This window comes from Trachypithecus francoisi, unplaced genomic scaffold, assembly GCF_009764315.1.
Source record: "Trachypithecus francoisi isolate TF-2019V2 unplaced genomic scaffold, Tfra_2.0 Lachesis_group16, whole genome shotgun sequence".
Taxonomy (NCBI): domain Eukaryota; kingdom Metazoa; phylum Chordata; class Mammalia; order Primates; family Cercopithecidae; genus Trachypithecus; species Trachypithecus francoisi.
Window position 1 is genome coordinate 86,288,742 of NW_022681461.1, and position 22,100 is coordinate 86,310,841.

The 22,100-nt window shown below is 36.2% G+C and overlaps 1 protein-coding gene across 1 annotated transcript in view; it reads left to right on the forward strand.

The window, feature by feature from the left end:
• ERP44 (endoplasmic reticulum protein 44) overlaps nt 1-22,100 on the forward strand; it is a 122,298-nt gene that overhangs the window by 42,718 nt on the left and 57,480 nt on the right. Inside the window, exons 2-4 of the mRNA XM_033237981.1 lie at nt 1,237-1,309; nt 3,781-3,820; nt 9,415-9,530. Of these exons, the coding sequence (XP_033093872.1) occupies nt 1,237-1,309; nt 3,781-3,820; nt 9,415-9,530 (229 nt within the window). The remainder of the gene's footprint in view (nt 1-1,236; nt 1,310-3,780; nt 3,821-9,414; nt 9,531-22,100) is intronic.

Genomic DNA, 22,100 nt, shown 5'->3' on the forward strand with positions numbered 1-22,100 from the left:
TTAGGCCTTTCCTAAGAAAAGAATAAGTCTATAGAAATATATATATAATATATAATTATATATAATACATTATATAATTCTATTACATATAATATATAATTATATTATATAATAATTTATATATAATATACATATATATATGGTTTCACCATGTTGGCCAGGATGGTCCCAATCTCTTGACCTCGTGATCTGCCCGCCTTGGCCTCACAAAGTTCTGGGATTATAGGCATGAGCCACCGCACCCAACCCAGAAATATTTTTAAAATTTAGCTGGACTTATTTATATACTAGCATCATTGTATCTCTTTATAGCATTTAGATTGAATTGTTGGTGAATTATAAAAGTTTTAAGTCTGTTGTAAGTGCTGAAGTATTCAGGAAATGGGTGGGCAAAGGAATAATCTTCAGCACTTTGATGAGAGCCTGATGTTAGTTGTCATTCAGTAAAAAGCAATGATTTAGTAAGTCAATTTCCATACACAAACTCTATTTCAAACAAAAAACTCTCCAGGCAGCAAACACCAAGTGATTAAAGTTGGAAACTAAAAATAAAATACACTAAATTTTACTTTTTAAAATAAGTAAACATTTGCTAGTTTAGTTTAAAATTTTATATTTTCTTTGTTTTGCAGATGGTAGGCTAAGATTTTCTTTGATAAACTTGAATTTTGGATTTCAGGTTCATTGAAATGCAAAAACATTCTTATTTTCTTTTTAATAGCCTCTCATGTAACACATTGTTATCACCAATAAGTGAAAATTATACAGGAAGGGCTTTTGGTTTACAGCTTGCAAAAGTCTTTCTTGCATTCTTCATTATTTTCTTCTGTCTTAGAAACATGGCAGGATAGAATCAGCAGACTTAGCTTTGGTTTTTATATTTATACTTGAAACACTGATAATCTCATACATTTTTTCTTGTGGCACTATAAAGTTCTTGAAAGTATTAATTTGAAAAGATATGTATATTCTCAGTTTTCCTAATTCCTTAGAAGCTATTTTGTATATTTGCAAGTAAAGAAAGTTTTATTTGATCAATTTCTAGGTTTGAGAAGCTAGTATTTCTCCTATTTCATTTATCTAGTGAAAGATTAGACTAGATAATAAAGATTCAGTTCAGTTGATATATAATTTTCTAAGGAACAAGTGGAATCAACTTTATTTTTAGACTTCCCGCTTTTATGTATTTGCCTTTTGTGGACATATTTATTAATTTCTCATTTTTTAAATTTTCAGGTAACTTGGGTTTTTACTCCTGTAACAACTGAAATAACAAGTCTTGATACAGAGAATATAGATGAAATTTTAAGTAAGTACCTCAATATTTTTTAAGTGTACTCTTCTCTATAGAGAGTTAGTTTAAAACTCTCTTTCTAAAAACACACACACACAATAAAATCTCAGCTAGCACAGATCAAGAGCTGGCATTCTGATTAATTCCATGACTTTCTGAGTTATCAAAGCACTTTTGGTTACTTTTCGTCTTTTTTATTTCTTTGACTTGATGTAGATACCATTCTTAACAATTCATGAAATGTTTTGATAATCCTACTTAGAGACCAATAGTTCTCACTGTACAGTACTAAATGTTAATGACCTTGGGACACAGTGTAGACTTTTTTTCCTTTTTTTCCTTTAATTAGATTGCCTACTCTGATCTCTTTTATTGTTATTGGTCCAGTTAAGTTCAGTACTATTTTTATTTTTTGTTTTAGAGAAAGGGTCTTGCTTTGTCACCCATACTGGAGTGCAGTGGCATGATAATATTATAGCTCTCTTCAGCCTTGACCTCCTGGGCTCAAGCAGTCCTCTTTCCTCAACCTTCCAAGTTAGCTAGGAATACAGGTATGCTCCACTGCACATAGCTAATTTTAAATTTTTCTTGTAGAGACATGGTCTCGCTATGTTGCCCAGGCTGTTCTTGAACTCCTGGCCTCAAGCAGTCCTCTCATCTTGACCTCCCAAAGTGCTGGGATTACAGTCATGAGCCACCACACTTGGCCTGATAAGTTTTTTGCTGAATGGTTTGTTTGCTGACAATGTGGTTATGGATATAATTAACTTGAGAGAAACCATTTCTTGTTTTTTAAAAATAGTAAAGGAAAGGTGAAGATGTGGTTGATAGAAAATAATAACTTAGGAGCTTTAAGAAAATGTACAGTGTGCATAAATAATTTCTTTTTTTAACCCTCCATCTTACGCATGTAATAGAGGCAAAAGGAGTTACAACGTTCGTTGAGTGTAATATATTATGTTCCTGGAACTTTAAATGCTAAAAGTCTATTCCTGTCTTATGGAGTCTCTTTAGAGGAGTGGTTCCATAAACTTTAGCACGTATCAGAATCACCTGGAACACTTTTTAATATCTATACTGCTAGGAAACTGCTAGACCCCTACCTAAGGATTTGCATTTCTGTGAGTTCCCAGGTGATGTTGGTGTTTCTGGTCCAGGAACCACAGTTTGTGAATCACTGCTTTAGAGCAAGTAAGCAAGTATATAAAAAGTAACTTGACGGTAAAAAGGGAAGAAAGGAATTGAAACTCACATATCATTCTCACTTCTGTCATCTTTCAAATTCTAGAATATCTTTGTTTTTTTTAAGTTTCTCTGAATTAGGGTTAGGCAAAAAGCGCTACATCTTTCTCATGTCTTTACATCCTGATATGCAAATGATGCTGTTCTTTTTGTAGGAGGGAATAACTGTTAAATGGATAGGAGCCAATTTAGGAACCAAAAAATTGGCGTCTTGTGCAACACTGTTAGTTGTAGATTACTTGTTGCAACTAGGTGGGATATGTGAAGTTTAGAAATAACTTAGTTATACAGGTCTTTTCTGTGATGTGGGATTTTATTTGCAGAACTAATTCTCAGTTTTGAATATGGAAGATCAAAAAATAAAATACAGATCATTCCACTTTACTTTTTACGATAGTAGCTTACTTGCCTTATCTGGGCTTAATTTCCCATTTGCTTTAAATTCATTTAAGATGCAATGAATGGAGCCCAGTATGATGTCTCATGCCTGTAATCCCTGCACTTTGGAAGGTTAAGGTGGGAGGTTGCTTGAGGCCAGGAGTTTAAGACAGCCTGGGCAATATAACCAGATCCTGTCTCTACAAAAAAATTCAAAAATTAGCCAGGTGAGGCCGAGGTGGGCGGATCACAAGGTCAGGAGAGCGAGACCATCCTGGCTAACATGGTGAAACCCCATCTCTACTAAAAATACAAAAAAAATTAGCCAGGCGTGGTGGCAGGCGCTTGTAGTCCCAGCTACTTGGGAGGCTGAGGCAGGAGAATGGTGTGAACCCGGGAGGCAGAGATTGCAGTGAGCCGAGATCACACCACTGCGCTCCAGCCTGGGCAACAGAATGAGACTCCGTCTCAAAAAAAAAAAAAGTTAGCCAGATGTGGTGGTGTTTGCCTGTAGTCCTAGCTACTTGGGAGGGTGAGGTGGGAGGATCATGTCAACCCAGGAGTTTTAGGCTGCACTGGGTTTTGATCATGCCACTGCACTCCAGCCTGGGCAATAGAGTGAGACCCAGTCTCCATAAAATAAAAGATGCAGTGAACTTATAAAGCATACAGAGAAAAGAGACAAAGTTTCCCATAAATTCTATAAGCTGTGCATGACTCTAGGTTTCTGAGTGAGAGATAAAAGTTACTGTGTTTTTTTAAGTGGACCCTTATATTGGACAAAGATCGTAATGAAACTGTATCTTTAATTATGTAAAAATTATTACAAATAACTTAGTTTATTTGGTTTTGTCTTTCAATTTCAGACAATGCTGATGTTGCTTTAGTAAATTTTTATGCTGACTGGTAAGTAATCTTATTGTTTGGGTTTGGGTTTGTTTTTACTTGCTAAAGGTTAATTTTTCTTTGCTAGAAAGGGTAAGGGAAGACTTTTACTATTTCAAGACAGTATTCCATACATAAAGTCAATTAAGTTTCATCCACAAAGGAGGTAGTTTAATTTGGTAAGGATTTCTGTTTTAAGAAAGAAATAGAGCTGATTCTGTTATTTCGTATCTTAAAACAGGTAACACATAACTTAAATATGACTCTCTTCACCCCCCACTCAAAGGGAACATATATTGCAATTCTGTATTTTTTTTTTGAGATGGAGTCTTGCTCTATCGCCCAGGCTGGAGTGCAGTGCCCGGATCTCAGCTCACTGCAAGCTCCGCCTCCCGGGTTTACGCCATTCTCCTGCCTCAGCCTCCCGAGTAGCTGGGACTACAGGCGCCCGCCACCTCGCCTGGCTGGTTTTTTGTATTTTTTAGTAGAGACGGGGTTTCACAGTGTTAGCCAGGATGGTCTCGATCTGCTGACCTCGTGATCCACCCATCTCGGCCTCCCAAAGTGCTGGGATTACAGGCTTGAGCCACCGCGCCCGGCCGAGGGTAGTGTTTGTAAGTCATGATTTGGGTATGGCAAGTTTAGAAGGAAAAATAATGTTGACATTTTAAAATTTATACAATCTGCTGCCTCTTCTAGGATACCTTTACTCCTTCCCCTGGCTGAATCAGAGCCCGTCTTTTGTGTTTATATAGTACTCTATGTACCACTTTCTTTCTCTTACTAAATGTTTTGTCTTTTCTTATTTGTTTGTGCCCTAGCAAACAAACTTTGAGGGCAGAGATAATGGCATACTCAGTATTCCCAGCATCTAGAACAACATGGTGTATAGTAGATGTTACAGAATATGGCATGGAGACAGGAAGAAGGGAGATTTAGCTAGAAAGATTCTGAAACACAAGGGAGATTTAGCTGGAAAGAGTCTGAAACACTGGCATAATCTTTATCACTAGACACTCTGTATCTTATCTGACCCTTTAAGGCTTACTACCTACTAGCTATGACTACCATACTCCAGGTCACAGTCCTGTCATTTACTTAGAATTCATGCTACAGTCTCCTCATTTCTTTTCTGTGCCTCTAGGCTTACGTATCTCCATTATGTTCTCTACAATGTAAGCCAGAGTTCTCTTTCTTACAGTATAAATAAGATTAGTTTATACCCCTTCTTAAAACCCTTAAAATGTTTCCATTACCTTTGGATTAAAGTTTAAATCCTTTACTTTGACCCAGAAGGGCCCTTATGAACTGGTCCCTTATTCCCTCTGTAGCTGTTATGTCTGGCCTCTCTCCACTTCCACATTCTGCTCCAGTTAAACTCAGCTTCTTTCAATTCCTGTAAAATTCTGTATTTAATCACTGGACTGTTAGGTATGATATTTCCCCTGCCTGGATGGATCATTCTTCTGTTACCCATTTCTTTACTTAGTTAACTTCTAATCTTTCAAGTCTTAGATTAGTTGCCACTTTCTCCAGGTTATCCTCCTGGATCAATACACCTCCCCCTACTCTTGACTCTGATTAGGAGCCCTTCTGTTATTTCCCATAACACCCATACTTACCCAGTCATAACACTTGTAGGCTGTAATCCAGTTGGTGACTCCCTACTACATTGTTTGCTCTGTGAAAATACATACCCTAGTTTTATTTTCAACTTTAATCCACAAGCACTTTGCTTGATATGTGGCTGATAAGTACATAATGTCTACTAAATGAACGTATATATGGTATGATTATTTTAAAAACTTCAGTTTAAAAAAGTTGAAGATACACAGAGAAAATGCTATTTATAAAATATGTAACAAAGGTAGCATTTTTCAAGGTAAATTAGGGTTGTCAAGATGTATTAATAGCCACAAAATTTGGCAGAAGATTATGTAGTCCAATCCATTTTAAAATAAGAAAACTGAAATCCAGGGGAGTGAAGTACTTTCCCAAGGTTACCCAACTAGATGATGTCTGAAGAAAAACTAGAGCGACTTTCTCCTGACAGAGAGATTTTGTATGTTGCAAGAAAGAGTAATAGAACATGCTGCTGGGATCTTTTGGAAAAAAAAAAAACTGAATTGGAAACGTGGATTAAATTATTTGGGAAAACATTACCTCAAGAATACCTTAAGTTGTTAATGAATTAATACTCTTTTATACAGCTGAAAAAGCTTGGGTAATTGGCTGTAGGACATAGACTTAATACTATGTGGCCTCAAAGTCTAGACTCTGAGTTCCTTCTGGAAGTTATGGATGTGGCACAGTTTAATAATTCTGTAATAGAGGTGCTTAAAAATACTGCAGCTCCTCGAGTAATACTGTAGTAGGTGGTTAATAATGCTGTTTTGTGCCAGACTATTTAAAACAGATTACCTAATATTTATGGGTACATAGTAGGTATATATATTTATGAGGTACATGAGATATTTTGATAGAGGTGTACAAAGTATGATAATCACATGGCCGGGTGCAGTGGCTCACACCTGTAATCCCAGTACTTTGGAAGGCCGAGGCGGGCGGAACACCTGAGGAGTTCAGGACTAGCCTGACGAACATGGTGAAACACCCCGTCTTTACTAAAAATACAAAAAGCCGGATGTGGCGGGCACCTGTAATCCCAGCTACTTGGGAGGGTGAGGCAGGAGAATTGCTTGAACCCAGGAGGCGGAGGTTGCAGTGAGCTGAGATCACGCTGTTGCACTCCAGCCTGAGTGACAGAGTGAGACTCTGTCTCAAAACAAAAACAAAAAAAACACGCATCAGGGTAAATGGAGTATTTATCACTTCAAGGATTCATCATTTATGTTACAAACATTCCAGTTTTACTCTTTTAGTTATTTAAAAATATACAATACATTTCTGCTCACTGTAGTCATCCTACTAGATCTTATTCATTCTAACTATATTTTTGTACCCATTAACCATTCCCATCCAGACTCTTTACATAGGTTCTTTAAATGCTCAGAACTACTCTGCAGGTAGGTATTATAATTTCCTTTTAGGTTGAGGAATTGAAGCTCAGAAAGGTCATATGGCTAGTAAGTGGTGGAACTGGGATTTAAATTCAGGTATGCCTGACTGCAAAGCTTATTTCTTTCTCTAACTAGATCATATTAGTAATTGCCCTCAAAATGTCTCTGCAAAGACTTATCTATTTGTTAGATTTGTTAAGGATTGATTTAAGTACTAGATTGGAGATTAGGTTTAGATGACCGTTCGGCCCTTTTAATAGATCCATTGCTTTTGTGATGTTCCTTTTATAAACGTAACATTTTATTTCATTTTCCCTTTTCATCTTTTGATACAGGTTGAGTATCCCTTATCTGAAATACTTGGGACCAGAAGTGTTTCAGATTTTGGATTTTTTCAGATTTGGGAATATTTGCATTATACTTACTGGTTCAACATCACTAACCCCAAAAATATGAAATACAAAATGCTTTAATGAGCATTTCCTTTGAACATCTTGTCAGTGCTCAAACAGTTTTAGATTTTGAAGCATTTTGAATTTTCGGATTAGGGACATTCAACCTGTATTAAGACAGGTCCTATTTTAAACATGAACCCTGCTTAAATACTTACTGGGTGGCAAACTGGACAATCTAGAGAAAAGAAGCCCTTGATGTGTTTTTTTACGTTGCCCTTAAGCCATAAAGAGTCTTGCCCGCTCTTTCTTCACTGGGTCAGATCTAAATTTTTCAAGAAACCATTAATCAGCCCCTAATTAATGGGACTCCCTGCCTCCCCTGTCCTCCAGCTACCTAATTTTCTACAGACAGTAAGAACCCGCAAACCTTGGGTCCTAGCCACTCCAGTTCCTCCATTCTATCAATTTATTCACTTAATACACATATATTGAATGCTTATTAGACTACATAGTCAAATAAGACACGGTCCATGATGTCCACAGACCCCACCCACTTATCCCTGATGGGAGAGATTTAAGAATGCTAAAAGAGGAAAGAGCCACTTGAAAGCAAGAGATTGAAGATACAGATGTGTCTCCTTGGTATATTCTAGGACATCTCCTTAGGAAGTCAGGTGAGTGGGCTAGAAGAGATATATATATATACACACAAGAAGAAATAGGGAGGAAGTATATTGTTTGCATCCTTTCACAGGCTTTCCAATATTTTTATTGTATTAAAGCTAATATGTATGACCTAATTACATGTGGATTAAACTGTTCACTGACATCATTTAAGTAAATTATTTGGTGGAAAAGGGCTCCGGAAGCAAGAGTAGCAACTGTAGTTTGTTTACATATCCTTAATACTTCTTCTGTAAGAGAAAGACCATTCTAACTCAGCTGGTTACTAATACTGATTCTTCCCCTTCTTATTGGGTCCCTTTAATGACCTAGAACATAGTCATCCATGACATAATGATGTTTAGGTCAATGACAGAAGTCCCATGTATAATACCGTATTTTTACTGTACCTTTTCTATGTTTAGATACATTTAGATACACAAGTGCTGTTGTGTTACAGTTGCTTACAGTAGTTAGTATATTAACATGTGGTACAGGTTTGTAGCCTAGGAGCAATAGGAGGCTGTATACCATATAGTGTAGGTGCATGCTAGGCTATACCGTCTAGGTTTGTATAAGTATACTTTATGATGTTTGCACAATGAAGAAATCACCTAATGGTGTATTTCTCAGAGTGTATGCCTGTTGTTAAACACCACATGACTGTATTTGTGAAATGTTTGACTTGATTAAGGGACAGTTAGAAGTAACAAGTTTATAGACCGTTGTGGGGTTTGTGCCTTGTGTTTAAAGTAAAAGAAAAAAGAAAATATAGACAGGAAGTCTTGGTTAGGAATTTAAGATACTTGCTTCTAGACTTACTGTATTTAGTATATTTACAGATGTAAAAGCCCATTTAACAAGGGGTAAATTTTGAGGGGAAATAGTTCATTATATACTATATATTCTTTTAATATAACTTATTTATTTGGTATGCTAACTTGCCTGTGAGATTTGATAGAACTAGCCAGGTGGAGCAGTCTAATATCTGCAATACAGTTAAAATATTTTACACAGTAGTCTAAAATTTTATTATTTTGAGGTGGGAGGATCGCTTGAGCCCTGGAGGTGGAGGGTGCAGTGAGCTGAGATTGTGCCCCTGCCTTCCAACCTGGGCAACAGAATGAGATCCTGTCTCAAAAAAAATTAAATAAAATAGAGAAAGCTAATTTCTTTCATAAATGTTCAAGCCTCAGTAGTTGCAAATCCTAGTAGTACTTCTTAGAGGGCTTATTTCAGACTTGTTTTATGACCTCTGCAAGAGATCCTTAGCTGTGTGCTCCATAATACTGGCAATTATCTTAAGATGAATAAAACCAAATTCTATTATACATTCTTAGAATTGGTATACAGTCTTTGAATTCAAAATTGTCTTCATCTCCATTGAACAACGTCAGGGTCCATGATTAAATTAAGTGTGTGATTATCTCACAGAGTTGTTCATTGTGCCTAAATCAAATGTCAACGGGCAATAACTGAAATAAGATTTTATTACTTCTACTTTTCATTTCTAATTGGCATCCTTCTCTGTATATAGGTGTCGTTTCAGTCAGATGTTGCATCCAATTTTTGAGGAAGCTTCCGATGTCATTAAGGAAGAATTTCCAAATGAAAATCAAGTAGTGTTTGCCAGAGTTGATTGTGATCAGCACTGTAAGTACCTCCATAGGAAGTCTAGAAGAAACTGTCCCATCCCAAACACAGGCAGACATGCATAGTTTTTCTTTTCTTTTTTAAAAATGCTCTGCTTTTAAGTGGAGAACAAACTGAAAAGGTTCTAGTGACCTTGGTTAAATTGTTACTATTTAATTTTTATGTACTTATAACACTACTTTCCATTTTGCTTGTGTGAAGGTTTTTTTGTTGTTATTTTAAAAATTACAGTAGGTCAAGCATAGGGATCAAAATTAGCAGTGTTTTCTACCAAAGCAAATACCAAAATCAGTAAATAAAATTGAAATATGGTATTAGAAGAAAAAATGGATTTCTTTTATTTTAGAATCATGTGAAAATACTATTTATAGTCAGATAAGATAGTCTGAGATTTTTGTGTGTTTCTGTTTTTGTAAAGATTCTGTGAAGATTGGTTTAGACTATTTTTGAGGTCTAATTAGCTGTAGCAACTGATTATAATTATTAAGAGTATTAAGAAACTTAGTTTAAGCTCTTAAAATCCAACCTCTTGGTTTTGCTTGTCCTGGTGGAGCATTCTCTGTGAAATCTCCATGGTTTTTCGTATACATGATGGATTTCTCTAACTTGAACTGGTGATCTTGCTAGTGGTGTTTCCTCCTGTGTCCTCCCATTATACTTGAACTTTCCTCTCTCATCGTACTAAACTCATTGTATTTGGTAGTTCTGTTTGTCTTAGTTGTCTTATCAGCTGCATTGTCTGTTCATCAAGGCAGGAATTTTTTTTTCTTTCTTTTTTTTAATTCTCACTTTTAAGAGGAGACCAAACCACTTATTAATCTCTGTCTCAAGCATCTGACAGTTTCTGGGAGACAGAGACTGCTCACAAAAAGCTATTGCATTATTGGTTAAGTTGGTGTGAATACAGAACTGTCTCCCATTCTTCAAGTTTTCTACTTTTTATACTTAACCTACTGATTAAAACTAGTGTGTGTGTACACACACCTAACTTTTCATTTTACTGATGAGGAAATGAATATGAAGTGGCTTAATGAGTGTTACATAGCTCAATGTCTGCTCAAGCTGGAATTTGAATCCTGATTTTCTGACCAAATGCCTTCAGTTGCTCTTTTCTGTTCAAACATTTTGAGGAGTTATTGATATAGCTTTGTGCTAGGCAGCAAGGCATTTTCCAACAGGAAATCATTTCACAGTTTTCTAAGCCCCACCCAGTATTTCTGTCTGCTGAAATTCGTAACTAGATAGGATGAAGGGAGCAATAAAAGGTTGTCAATACAGGCATGGGGTACATTTTCGCACTGCTTTCCAGATCTTTTCTCCGACCTTTCGCTGACAGAGAACATGATGTTTTTGGTGTGGGTTCTCATTTCAAATCTTTCTATTCTTTATGTATTTAATTAGATGTTACAGTGCAGATAAGAGTTCCTACTTTTACTGAATTTGAACCATAAAATTGGAAATTATGCGCTAAAGCTTACATTCATTGGGAAGAAAATTTAATACTTATATCCTTGAACCATAAATATCATTTATTCCATCTTTTAAACCGATAACTTTTGAAGAAAATCTGACATCATTGCTAGTAAGCTTTCTTTTTATGGGAGCAAATAGCACAGTTCAGATGCTTTTCAGTCCACCAGCAAGTTATCTGAGGTATTATACATATTATGAGGTATTATGCATCTCTCTGAATATTTTTTCTCTTCTATGTAATTCTTTTAAAGAAATGATGTTATGAAACCCTTATTGATTAATGTATTTACATTTTTCACAGTCTCTTTAGAGATTGTAAGACAAATTGTAGTTTTGTTAACCTCTTACATGCCAATTAGATTGTAGAGGTTTTGAACTGGAAGAACCTTAAGAATTCTGTGTTCTAAAGAAAAATGCCTTTTAGGCAGATTATTCTGTGGTCGAATTTTTTTTTTTCCTAACCATTTGAACAATTTTAATTTATATACTCATATACATATCAGTGCTTCAAAAAATAAATTGTTCAATCTTAAAGCAGTTTTTAAAAGAGATTTATTGAGGTATAAGTGACATATAATGCATTATACACATTTAAATTTTATAGGTTTTGGTACATGTGTGTATCCATGAAACCATCACTACAATCAAGATGTTGAGCATAGCTGTCATTCCCCAAAATTTTCCTTGTGCCCCTTTGTGGTCCCTGTCTGTCCCTTCTATCCCCCACCTCCATTATCCTTAAGGATCATCTGCTTTCCGTCACTGGAGATTAATTTGCATTTTCTAGAATTTTATATAAGTGAATCATACAGTATGAGGTTTTTTTTTTGGTCTGGGTTTTTTTTTTTTTAGGACTCAGTATGTTTATTTTGAGATTGTTTCATGTTGCATATATTATTTCTTATTATTTAGTGGCATTCTATTGTGTGGCTGTATACCACAATTTGTTTATTTGTTCAATTCCTGACAGACATTTGGGTTGTTTCGACTTGCTGGCTATTACAAATAAAGCTGTTATGAGCATTCAGATATAAATCTTTATACAAATAAAGATGACAAATAAAGCTGTTATGAACATTCAGATATAAATCTTTATACATATGTTTTCATTTTTCCTGAGCAAATACCTAGATGTGAAATGCTAGGTCATGTGGTAGGTCCATGGTAAACTTTTTAAGAAACTGCCAAACTATTTTCCAAAGTATTTGTTCTATTTTATATATCCATTAATAGTACATGAGAGTTCCAGTTGTTCCATATTCTTGTCAAAACTTGGAGTAGTCTATTTAATTTTACATATTCCAATATGTGTAAAGTGGTATCTCCTTGTGGTTTAATTTGTATTTTTCTAATAATTAATGATGCTGAGAATATTCTCACATGTTTATATGACATTCATGTATCTGTGATGATGTGTCTGTTCAAATATTACACTTTTTTTATTAGATTGTTTATTTTCTTACTGAAATTTGTTTATTTATTTATTTGTGACAGGGTCTCACTGTGTCGCCCAGGCTGTAGTGCAGTGGCACAATCTCGGCTTACTGGAGCCTCAACCTTCCAGACCCCAGTGACCTTTCCACCACAGCCTCCCAAGTAGCATGTGCCACCACACGCGGCTAATTTAAAAAAATTTTTTTAGAGACAGGTTTCCCTATGTTGCCCAGGCTGGTCTGAAACTCCTGGGCTAAAGTGATTGTTATGCCTCGGCTTCTGAAAGTGCTGGGATTACAAGCATGAGCCACTGTGCCCTACCCTCTTACTGAGTTTTGAGAGTTTTTAATATATTTTGAGTACAAGTCTTTTTTCATGTGCAATTTGCAAATATTTTCTCCCATTCTACCTTTGTATTTTTTAAAAAAAATTGTAACATACACATACAATTACTATCTTACCATTTTAAATTGTACAATTTAATACTGTTAAATGTATTCACATTGTTGTGCAACCAGTCTCCCATTCTTCATCTTGCAAAACTGAAACTCTACACCTGTTAAACAATAGCTTCCCATTGCCCCTTCTCCCCAGCCCCTAGCAACTTCCTTTCTACCTTCTTTTTCTATGAATGCGATTACTCTGGGTACTCCACATAAGTGGAATCACACAGTGTCTGTTTTTTTGTGACTGGCATATTTCACTTAGCATAATGTCTGCAAGGCTCATTCATGTTGTAGCATGCATCAGAATTTCCCTGCTTTTTAAGGCTGAATAATATTTCTTGGTATGTATATATCATGATTTGTTTATCATCCATCGAGAACACGGGTTGATTCTGCCATTGGCTGTTGTAAATAATGGTGCTGTGAACATGAGTGTACAAATATCTCTTTGAGACCTTTAAAGAAAGTACCCTTTTTTTTTTTTTTTTTGATATATATCCAGCAGTGGAATTGCTAGAACATATGGTAGTTTTTAATTTTTGAGGAAACATCATACAGTCTCTCATAGCAGCTGTATCATTTTACATTTTCATTAGGAGTACCTAAGGGTTGCAGTTTCTCCACACGCTCACCTGCACTTCTTATTTTCTCTTTGTTATTGTTGTTGTTTTAATAGAGACGAGGTCTCACTATGTTGCTTAGGCTGGTCTTGAACTCCTGGGCTCAAGGGATCCTCCCATCCAGCCTCCTGAGTAGCTGGGACTATGGTGTGTGCGACCATGTGGGCTCTATTTTCTGTTTTGTTTGTTTATTTATAGCAGCCATAATGGGTGTGAGATGGTATCTCATTGTGGTGTTGGTTTGCATTTCCCTAATAATTAGTGATGTTCATTATTTTTTCACATGTTTATTGGTCATTTGTATATCTTCCTTGGAGAAATATTTTTTCAACTCCTTCGCCCATTTTAAAATCAGGTTATTTGGGATTTTGTTGTTGATGTTAAGTTGTAGGAGTTCTTTGTATATTCTGGATATTCACCCCTCATATATATGATTTGCAAATAAATTCTCCTGTTCTGTAGGTTGCCTTTTCACTCTGTTGATTGTGTCCTTTGATTCATAGAAATTTTTAATTGTAATGTAGTCTATCTTACGAATTTTTACATTGGTTGACTATGCTTTAGGTGTTATATCCAGGAAATAATTGCAATCTGATGTCATGAAGGTTTACTCTCCTGTGTTTTCTTCTAAGAGTTTTAGAGTGTTTAGAGAGTTGAAGAGTGTTAGGTCTTATATTCAGGTCTTTCATTTATTTTGAGTTAATTTTTATGTATGGAACAAGGTAGGGGCCCAGCTTTATTATTTTGCATGTGTACTTCTAGGTTTTCCAGCATGATTTATTGAAGAGACTGTTCTTTCCCCATTGAGTGGTCTTAGCATCCTCATCGAAAATCATTTTGCTATATATTTGAGGGGTTATTTCTGGACCCTGTAGTCTCTACCATGGTCTGTATGTCTGTTTTTATGCCAATTCCACACTTTTTGATTACTGTAGTCTTGTAGTATGTTTTGAAATCAAGAAGTATGAGACCTCCAACTTGAAGAGTGTATTTTGAAGAGCAGATATTCTTAATGTTGGTGCAGTCTTACTATCAGTTTTTAAAATGAATTACACTTTTGATGTTGTATCTAAGAAGTATTTGCCTCACACAGGATCACAAAGATTTTCTGCTATGTTTTCTTTTATAAATGTGGTAGTATGCAGGTTTATACTTATGTCTGTAATCCATTTGGAATTAATTTTTACATGTGGCACAGTGTATGAATTGGAGTTCATTTTTTTGCATATGGTTCTGGCATTATTTGTTGAAAAGACTATCCTTTCTTCACTGTGGATTTTCAGCATCTTTGCTGAGATAAACTGACACTGTATGTGTGGGTGTATTTCTGTTCTCTCTCTTCTATACTGTTGATCTATTTGTCTGTGCTTATACCAGTACTTTGTAGATTACTATAGCTTATAAAGAGTCTTGAAGTCTGGTCAGGTAAAACTTTCAACTTTGTACTTTTTTTTTCCAGAGTTGTTTGGCAGTTCAGGTTGATTTAGATTTCCATTTAACTTTCAGAATCAGCTTGTTAATTTTTAATGACAAAAGGCTACTGAGTTTTTGTTTTTTTTTTTTTTTTTTTTTTTGAGACAGAGTCTCCTCTGTCGCCCAAGCTGGAGTGCGGTGGCGTGATCTTCGCTCACTGCAAGCTCCGCCTCCGGAGTTCAAGCCATTCTCCTGCCTCAGTCTCCCGAGTAGCTGGGACTACAGGTGCCCAAAATTAGCCCAGCTAATTTTTTGTATTTTTAGTAGAGATGGGGTTTTACCGTGTTAGCCAGGATGGTCTCAATCTCCTGACCTCGTGATCTGCCCGCCTCGGCCTCCCAAAGTGCTGGGATTATAGGCGTGAGCCACCGCGCCTGGCCAGGCTACTGGGATTTTAACTGGGGTTACTTTGAATCCTCAGGGCAATTTATGGAAAATTGTTATTTTAGTGATACTGAGTCTTCGAATCCACGAAGATTGTTATCTCTCCATTTATTTAGGCATTTTCAATTTCTTCCAGCAATGTTCTGTGGTTTTTCAGCCTACATGTCTTGGATAGCTTTGTCAGATTTATTCCTAAGTATTTATTTATTTTTTTGATGCTATTGTAAATGATATTTTAAGAATAAACTTCATTTCTGGAATAATTGTAGATTATACATAGATTATAGTTGCAAAAATAATACAGAGAGTGCCCTTGTATGCCTTATGTATTTTACCCTAACATCGATATCTTATGTTACTATGGCACATTTGTCAAAGCCTAAGAAACTAAAATTGGTACACTACTATTAATTAATAGTGGAAACAAGTAGAAGTAGTAGTAGCAGCAGCAGTGATCTTAATAATGACAATAATAATGATAAAATGGCTCTATGAGAGTAGAGACCTTATGTTTTTACCCTTCTGTTCCTAGCACTGGAATGGATTTTATTTGGATTTTATCTCTCTTCCACTTAGGTCTTTTTGTTGTTGTTGTTCTAGGATATCACTTTTAGGCATAATGTCTTCCTGGTTATCTGTTTGTTTCTCAGGCTTCATTTTTCACAACCTTGACAGTTTTGAATAGTATTCTTTAAGAATTTTGTAGAATGTCCTTCATTTTGGACTTGCCTGGTATTTCTTTCTCATGTTTTAGACATCTTTTGTGAGAGCTCTCAGTAAGTATTTCTTATTTGGGGGTGCTGTTATAAATGGCATTGATTGTTAAATTTTAATTTTTAGTGTTTTTGTTGCTAGTTTATAGAAATAAGATTGATTTATTATATTGACCCTGTATACTAAAACTTACTAGTTCTAATAAGTTTTATAAATAGAGTCCATAGGATTTTTCTACTTAGACAATTAGGTTTTTTTGCAAATAAAAAGCTTTACTTCTTGTGATCTGTATTTTGTTACAGTATTCTTTCCAACCAAGTGTATCTATTTGTTGCTTTAGAATTAGTTTTTGTTAGGCAGAAGATCTGTAAGAAGCTTCCTAGCAAGGGCAGAAGATGGCCTCGGAATCAAGATATCATCATGCCCACATATGTCTTGTTCATATCGTTCACTTGTCTGGTATTATGTTAACCTACTCTGTCCTGCCCTTGAGTACTTCAGTCTGTCTGCCTTGCTTCCGACTCACTTTTTCGCTGAGACCTTTTATCCAAAGTCATAGTATGATTTCTTGGAAAAGTTCCTGTAAAAAGTTTGTAGTCACATTGCCTGGGAAGAAACCCTGCTACTTATTGAGTGCTTACTTGAATTTAGAAATGTTCTTTCAGATATTTTAGTTATCTTTACCACAACTCATTACTCCTCTAGTTAAGTAGTATTATTCATTTATTTAACAACAAAAAAAGTATGCCTACCTTATGTAATGCTATGTGGAAGGTTCTATAGTTACAGCAATGAACCAAACACACCTAGAAAGGCAAGAGAGATCAATACACGATCACATATTGTGATATCTATTCTAACGGGAAGGTATTGAATGCTACGAAATGATGAGTCTAACTTACTCTGCAGGGATAGGGAAGACATTTTTGAGGAAATGATAAAAAGTGAAGGAAGGGTAGGAATTTTCAAGTTAAGTAGGGGAAGAAGAGTGTTTTAGATGGAAGTAGCAGTAAATATGAAGTTTCTGAGGTAGGAAGGAACACTGACCTTTCAGAGAGTTGGACTGTGTTACCATTTTACTGATGAAGAGGCTGAAAGATACAGAGAGGCTAAGTGATTTCCCAAGGTTACACAGTAAATGGAGGGAGCCAGACTGGAACCCAAGACGACACAGCTTTTATCAGTTAACTATGCTATTTGAAAGTCAGAATAAGGTAGTTTAAATTGAATTCACCATAGAAATGGAGAATTCACCCATTTCTGAATACAAACAACTTAAAATGTCCTATTATAGATTATAAAATAGTCTGTTTAAATAGTCTGTAATGGGTCATTGTATAAATTAAAATGCAATTGCAATTTTTTGGTAAGGTTGAAATTTTACAAATTTTTAGGAACTTGGTATTTTAAAAGTCCTGAACCTATAGTTTGTCATTGATTAAGGAAAAGGTAGGAGCACCTTACTGCCTTGGAGTTTTCGAAAAAATGTGGATAAGAAGCTAGAAATCTGCGTTGTACAGGGGTATTGTAATATTGTTAATTGTAATTTGCTTTTTTCACTGTAATAAATGACCTTCAACACAATTATTGAATTTTTAAAAACTTTCTTTGAATAGGCTTTTGCCAGCATTTTAAGGAATGCTTAGAGCTGATGGCTTCTAGAAACTGACCCACAGTTAGTTCTCTGTGTGGTTGTCCTGAGTTTTTCATTTTCATTCATTTAAGAATTTCATTTAATATGTTCATACTGTTCTGTCCATTAAGAAAAAGAATTTCATTTAATAAGTAGTAGTAGCAGCAGCAGTGATCTTAATAATGACAATAATAATGATAAAATGGCTCTATGAGAGTAGAGACCTTATGTTTTTACCCTTCTGTTCCTAGCACTGGAATGGTATCTAGCACATAGTAGGTGTTCAGTTGTAATTGTTGAACAGGTGGATAGATAAATGAATAATAAACAGTACCAGCATTTATGAAGTGTTTTGTAGGCACTACAGTTATCTTATTATTTTCCCAACAATAGAATAAATATTTACTGCCATAGTTCACCCAGTCTAACTCATCACTGATTGTAAGGCAAAATTTTATGTGCAACTGAAAAAGAAAAAATGAACTAGAACACAAAGCTTTCTTATCACTTAGATTTTTCTAAATTCACATGTGATAAACATATTTATGAGATACAGAGTAATATTTCAATACATGTATATCGTGTTTAATGGTTACATCAGGATAATCCTCTCTTCTAGTACTCAAAAGTATACAATAAATTATTATTAATTACAGTCACCCTACAGTGCTGTAGAACAACACTAGAACTTATTTCTCCTGTCTAGAGAGAATTTATTTTTATTAAATTTTTGTAGATACATAGTAGGGTGTACATTTTTATGGACTACAATAGTTTAATTTTTTATTTTGGAGACAGAGTCTTGCTGTCTGTCTCCCAGGCTGGAGTACAGTGGCATGTTCTCGGCTCACTGCAACCTTTGCCTCCAGTGTTCAAGTGATTCTTGTGCCTCAGCCACCTGAGTAGCTGGGATTACAGGTGTGCGCCACTGCGGTCGCTAATTTTTGTAGATTTAGTAGAGACAGGGTCTCACCATGTTGACCAGGCCAGTCTTGAACTCCTGACCTCAAGTGATCCACCCGTCTCAGCCTCCCAAAGTTCTGGGACTACAGGCGTGAGCCACTGTGCCCGGCCAAGAGATATTTTGAAGTCCATAATAGTCACATCAGGGTATCCATGACCTCAAGCATTTATCGTTTGCCTTTAAAACGATTCAGATCGAATCATACTGTTTATTTTTTAAAGTACAATTAAATTTTTTTTACTATAGTCACCCTGTTGTGCTAGTAAACACTATGTCTTATTTATTCTTTTTTTTTGAGATGGAGTCTCGCTTTGTCACCCAGGCTGGAGTGCAATGGCGCCATCTCGGCTCACTGCAAGCTCGCCTCCCGGGTTCACGCCATTCTCCTGCCTCAGCCTCCCGAGTAGCTGAGACTACAGGCACCCGCCACCACGCCTGGCTAACTTTTTATATCTTTAGTAGAGATGAGGTTTCACCATGTTAGCCAGGATGGTCTCCATCTCCTGACTTCCTGCTTCAGCCTCCCAAAGTGCTGGGATTATAGGTGTGAGCCACCGCGCCCGGCCTATTTATTCTAACTACTTTTTTGTACCCATTCACCATCCCTCCTTGACCCTCGACTACCCTTTCCACTCTCTGGTAACCATCCTTCTATGCTCTATCTCCATGAGTTCAGTTGTTTTGTTTTAGCTCCCACATTTAAGTGAGAACATGCAATGTTTTCCTGTGCCTGGCTTATTTCACTTAACCTAGTAACCTCCAGTTCCATCCATGTTGTTGCAAGTGATGGGATCTCATTCTTTTTTTATGGATTAGTAGTACTCCATTATATGTATGTACCACATTTTCTCTATCCATTTGTTTGTTGGTGGACACTTACATTGCTTCCAAATCTAGCCTATTCTGAATAGTGCTGCAATGAACATGGGAGTGCAGATGTCTCTTGCATATACTGATTTCCTTTCCTTAGTACACCTAGCATTGGGATTGTTGGATCATATGGTCGTTCTATTTTTAGTTTTTTTGAGTCACCTCCAAACTGTTCTTCATAGCATTTGTACTAATATACCTTCTTACCAACAGTGCAAGAGGGTTCCCTTTTCACCTTATACTCATCAGCATTTGTTATTGCCTGTCTTTTGAATAAAAGCTATTTTAACTGGAGTGAGATGGTATCTCATTGCAGTTTTGATTTTGCATTTCTTTGACCATTAGTGATGTTGTGCACGTTTTTATATACCTGTTTCCCATTTGTATGTTTTCATTTGAGAAATGTCTATTCAAATATTTTTCCCATTATTTAATCAGATTATTACATTTTTGAGTATAGAGTTGTTTGAGTTCCTTATATATTTTCATTATTAATCCCTTGTCAAATGGATAGTTGGCAAATATTTTCTCCGGTTCTGTGGATTGTCTCTTCACTTTGTTGATTGTTTCCTTTGCTGCGCAAAAGCTGTTTAACTTGAAGTGATCCCATTTGTCCATTTATTTACTTTGGTTGCCTGTGCCTGTGGGGGATTGCTAAAGAAGTCTTTGCCGAGCCGGGCGCGTTGGCTCAAGCCTGTAATCCCAGCACTTTGGGAGGCCGAGACGGGCGGATCATGAGGTCAGGAGATCGAGACCATCCTGGCTAATACGGTGAAACCCTGTCTCTACTTAAAAATACAAAAAACTAGCCGGGCGACGAGGCGGGCGCCTGTAGTCCCAGCTACTCGGGAGGCTGAGGCAGGAGAATGGCGTAAACCCGGGAGGCAGAGCTTGCAGTGAGCTGAGATCCGGCCACTGCACTCCAGCCTGGGTGGCAGAGCAAGACTCCGTCTCAAAAAAAAAAAAAAAAAAAAAAAAGAAGTCTTTGCCCACTCCAGTGTCCTGGAGAGTTTCCCCAATGTTTTCTTGTAGTAGTTTCATAGTTTGAAGTCTGAGATTTAAGTGGTTAATCCATTTTGATTTGATTTTTTGCATATGGCAAGAGATAGGGGTCTAGTTTCATTCTTCTGCATATGGATATCCAGTTCTTCCAGTACCATTTATTGAAGAGACTGTCCTTTCCCCAATGTATGTTCTTGGAACCTTTGTCAAAAATGTGTTCACTGTAGATATATGGATTTATTTCTGGGTTTTCTGTTGCACTGATACACGTGTCTGTTTGTTTGTTTGTTTGTTTGTTTTGTTTTGTTTTGTTTTGTTTTTGAGATGGAGTCTTGCTCTGTCGCCAGGCTGGAGTGCAGTGGCACGATCTTGGCTCACTGCAACCTTCGCCTCCTGGGTTCAAGCGATTCTCCTGCCTCAACCTCCCGAGTAACTGGGACTACAGGCACTTGCCACTGTACCCAACTATTTTTGTATTTTTGGTAGAGATGGGGTTTCACCATGTTGGCCAGGATGGTCTCGATCATTTGACTTCATGATCCGCCAGCCTTGGCCTCCCAAAGTGTTGAGATTACAGGCGTGAGCCACTGCATCCGGCCTGTGTCTGTTTTTTATGCCAATATTATGCTGTTTTGGTTATAGATTGGTGCAAAAGTAATTGCGATTTTTGCCTCTGTAGTGTAATTTGAAGTCAGGTCATGGGATTCCTCCAGTTTTGTTCTTTTAGCTTAAGATAATTTTGGCTATTCTGCCATCTTTTGTGGTTCCATGTAAACTTTAGGATTGTTTTTCTATTTCTGTGAAGAATGTCATTGGTATTTTGATAGGGATTGCATTGAATATGTAGATTGCTTTCGGTAGTAATAACATTTTCACAGTATCGATTCTTCCAATCCATAAACATAGAATTTCTTTCCTTTTTTTGTCCTTTTGAATTTCTTCCATCGATTTTTTATAATTATCATTGTAGAGACCTTTCGTTTCTTTGGTTGATTCCTAGGTATTTTATTTGTAGCTATTGTAAATGGGATTACATTTTTATTTCTTTTTTAGATTGTTCACTGTTGGCATATAAAAATGCTACTGATTTTTGTAAGTTGATTTTGTATCCTGCAACTTTATTGAATTTGTTTGTCAGTTCTTATAGTTTTTTTGGTGGTCTTTAGGTTTTTCAAAATATAAGATCATATTATTTACAAACAAGGATAGTTTGACTTTTTCCTTTCTAATTTGGATGCCCTTTATGTGTTTCTCTCATCTGACTGCTGTAGCAAGGACTTTCAGTACTATGTTGAATAATAGTGACAGTGGGCATCCTTGTAGTCCAAATCTTAGAGGAAAGGTTTTCAGTTTTTCCCCATTCAGTATGATACTAGCTGGGAATTTATTGTACATGGTCTTTATTAAGTTGAGATATGTTCCTTCTCTGCATGGTTTCTTGGGGGTGTTTGTCATGAAGGAATGTTGAATTTTATCAAATGCTTTTTCAGCATCAATTGAAATGATCATATGTTTTTTATCCTTCATTTTCTTGATATAATGTATCACGATGATTGA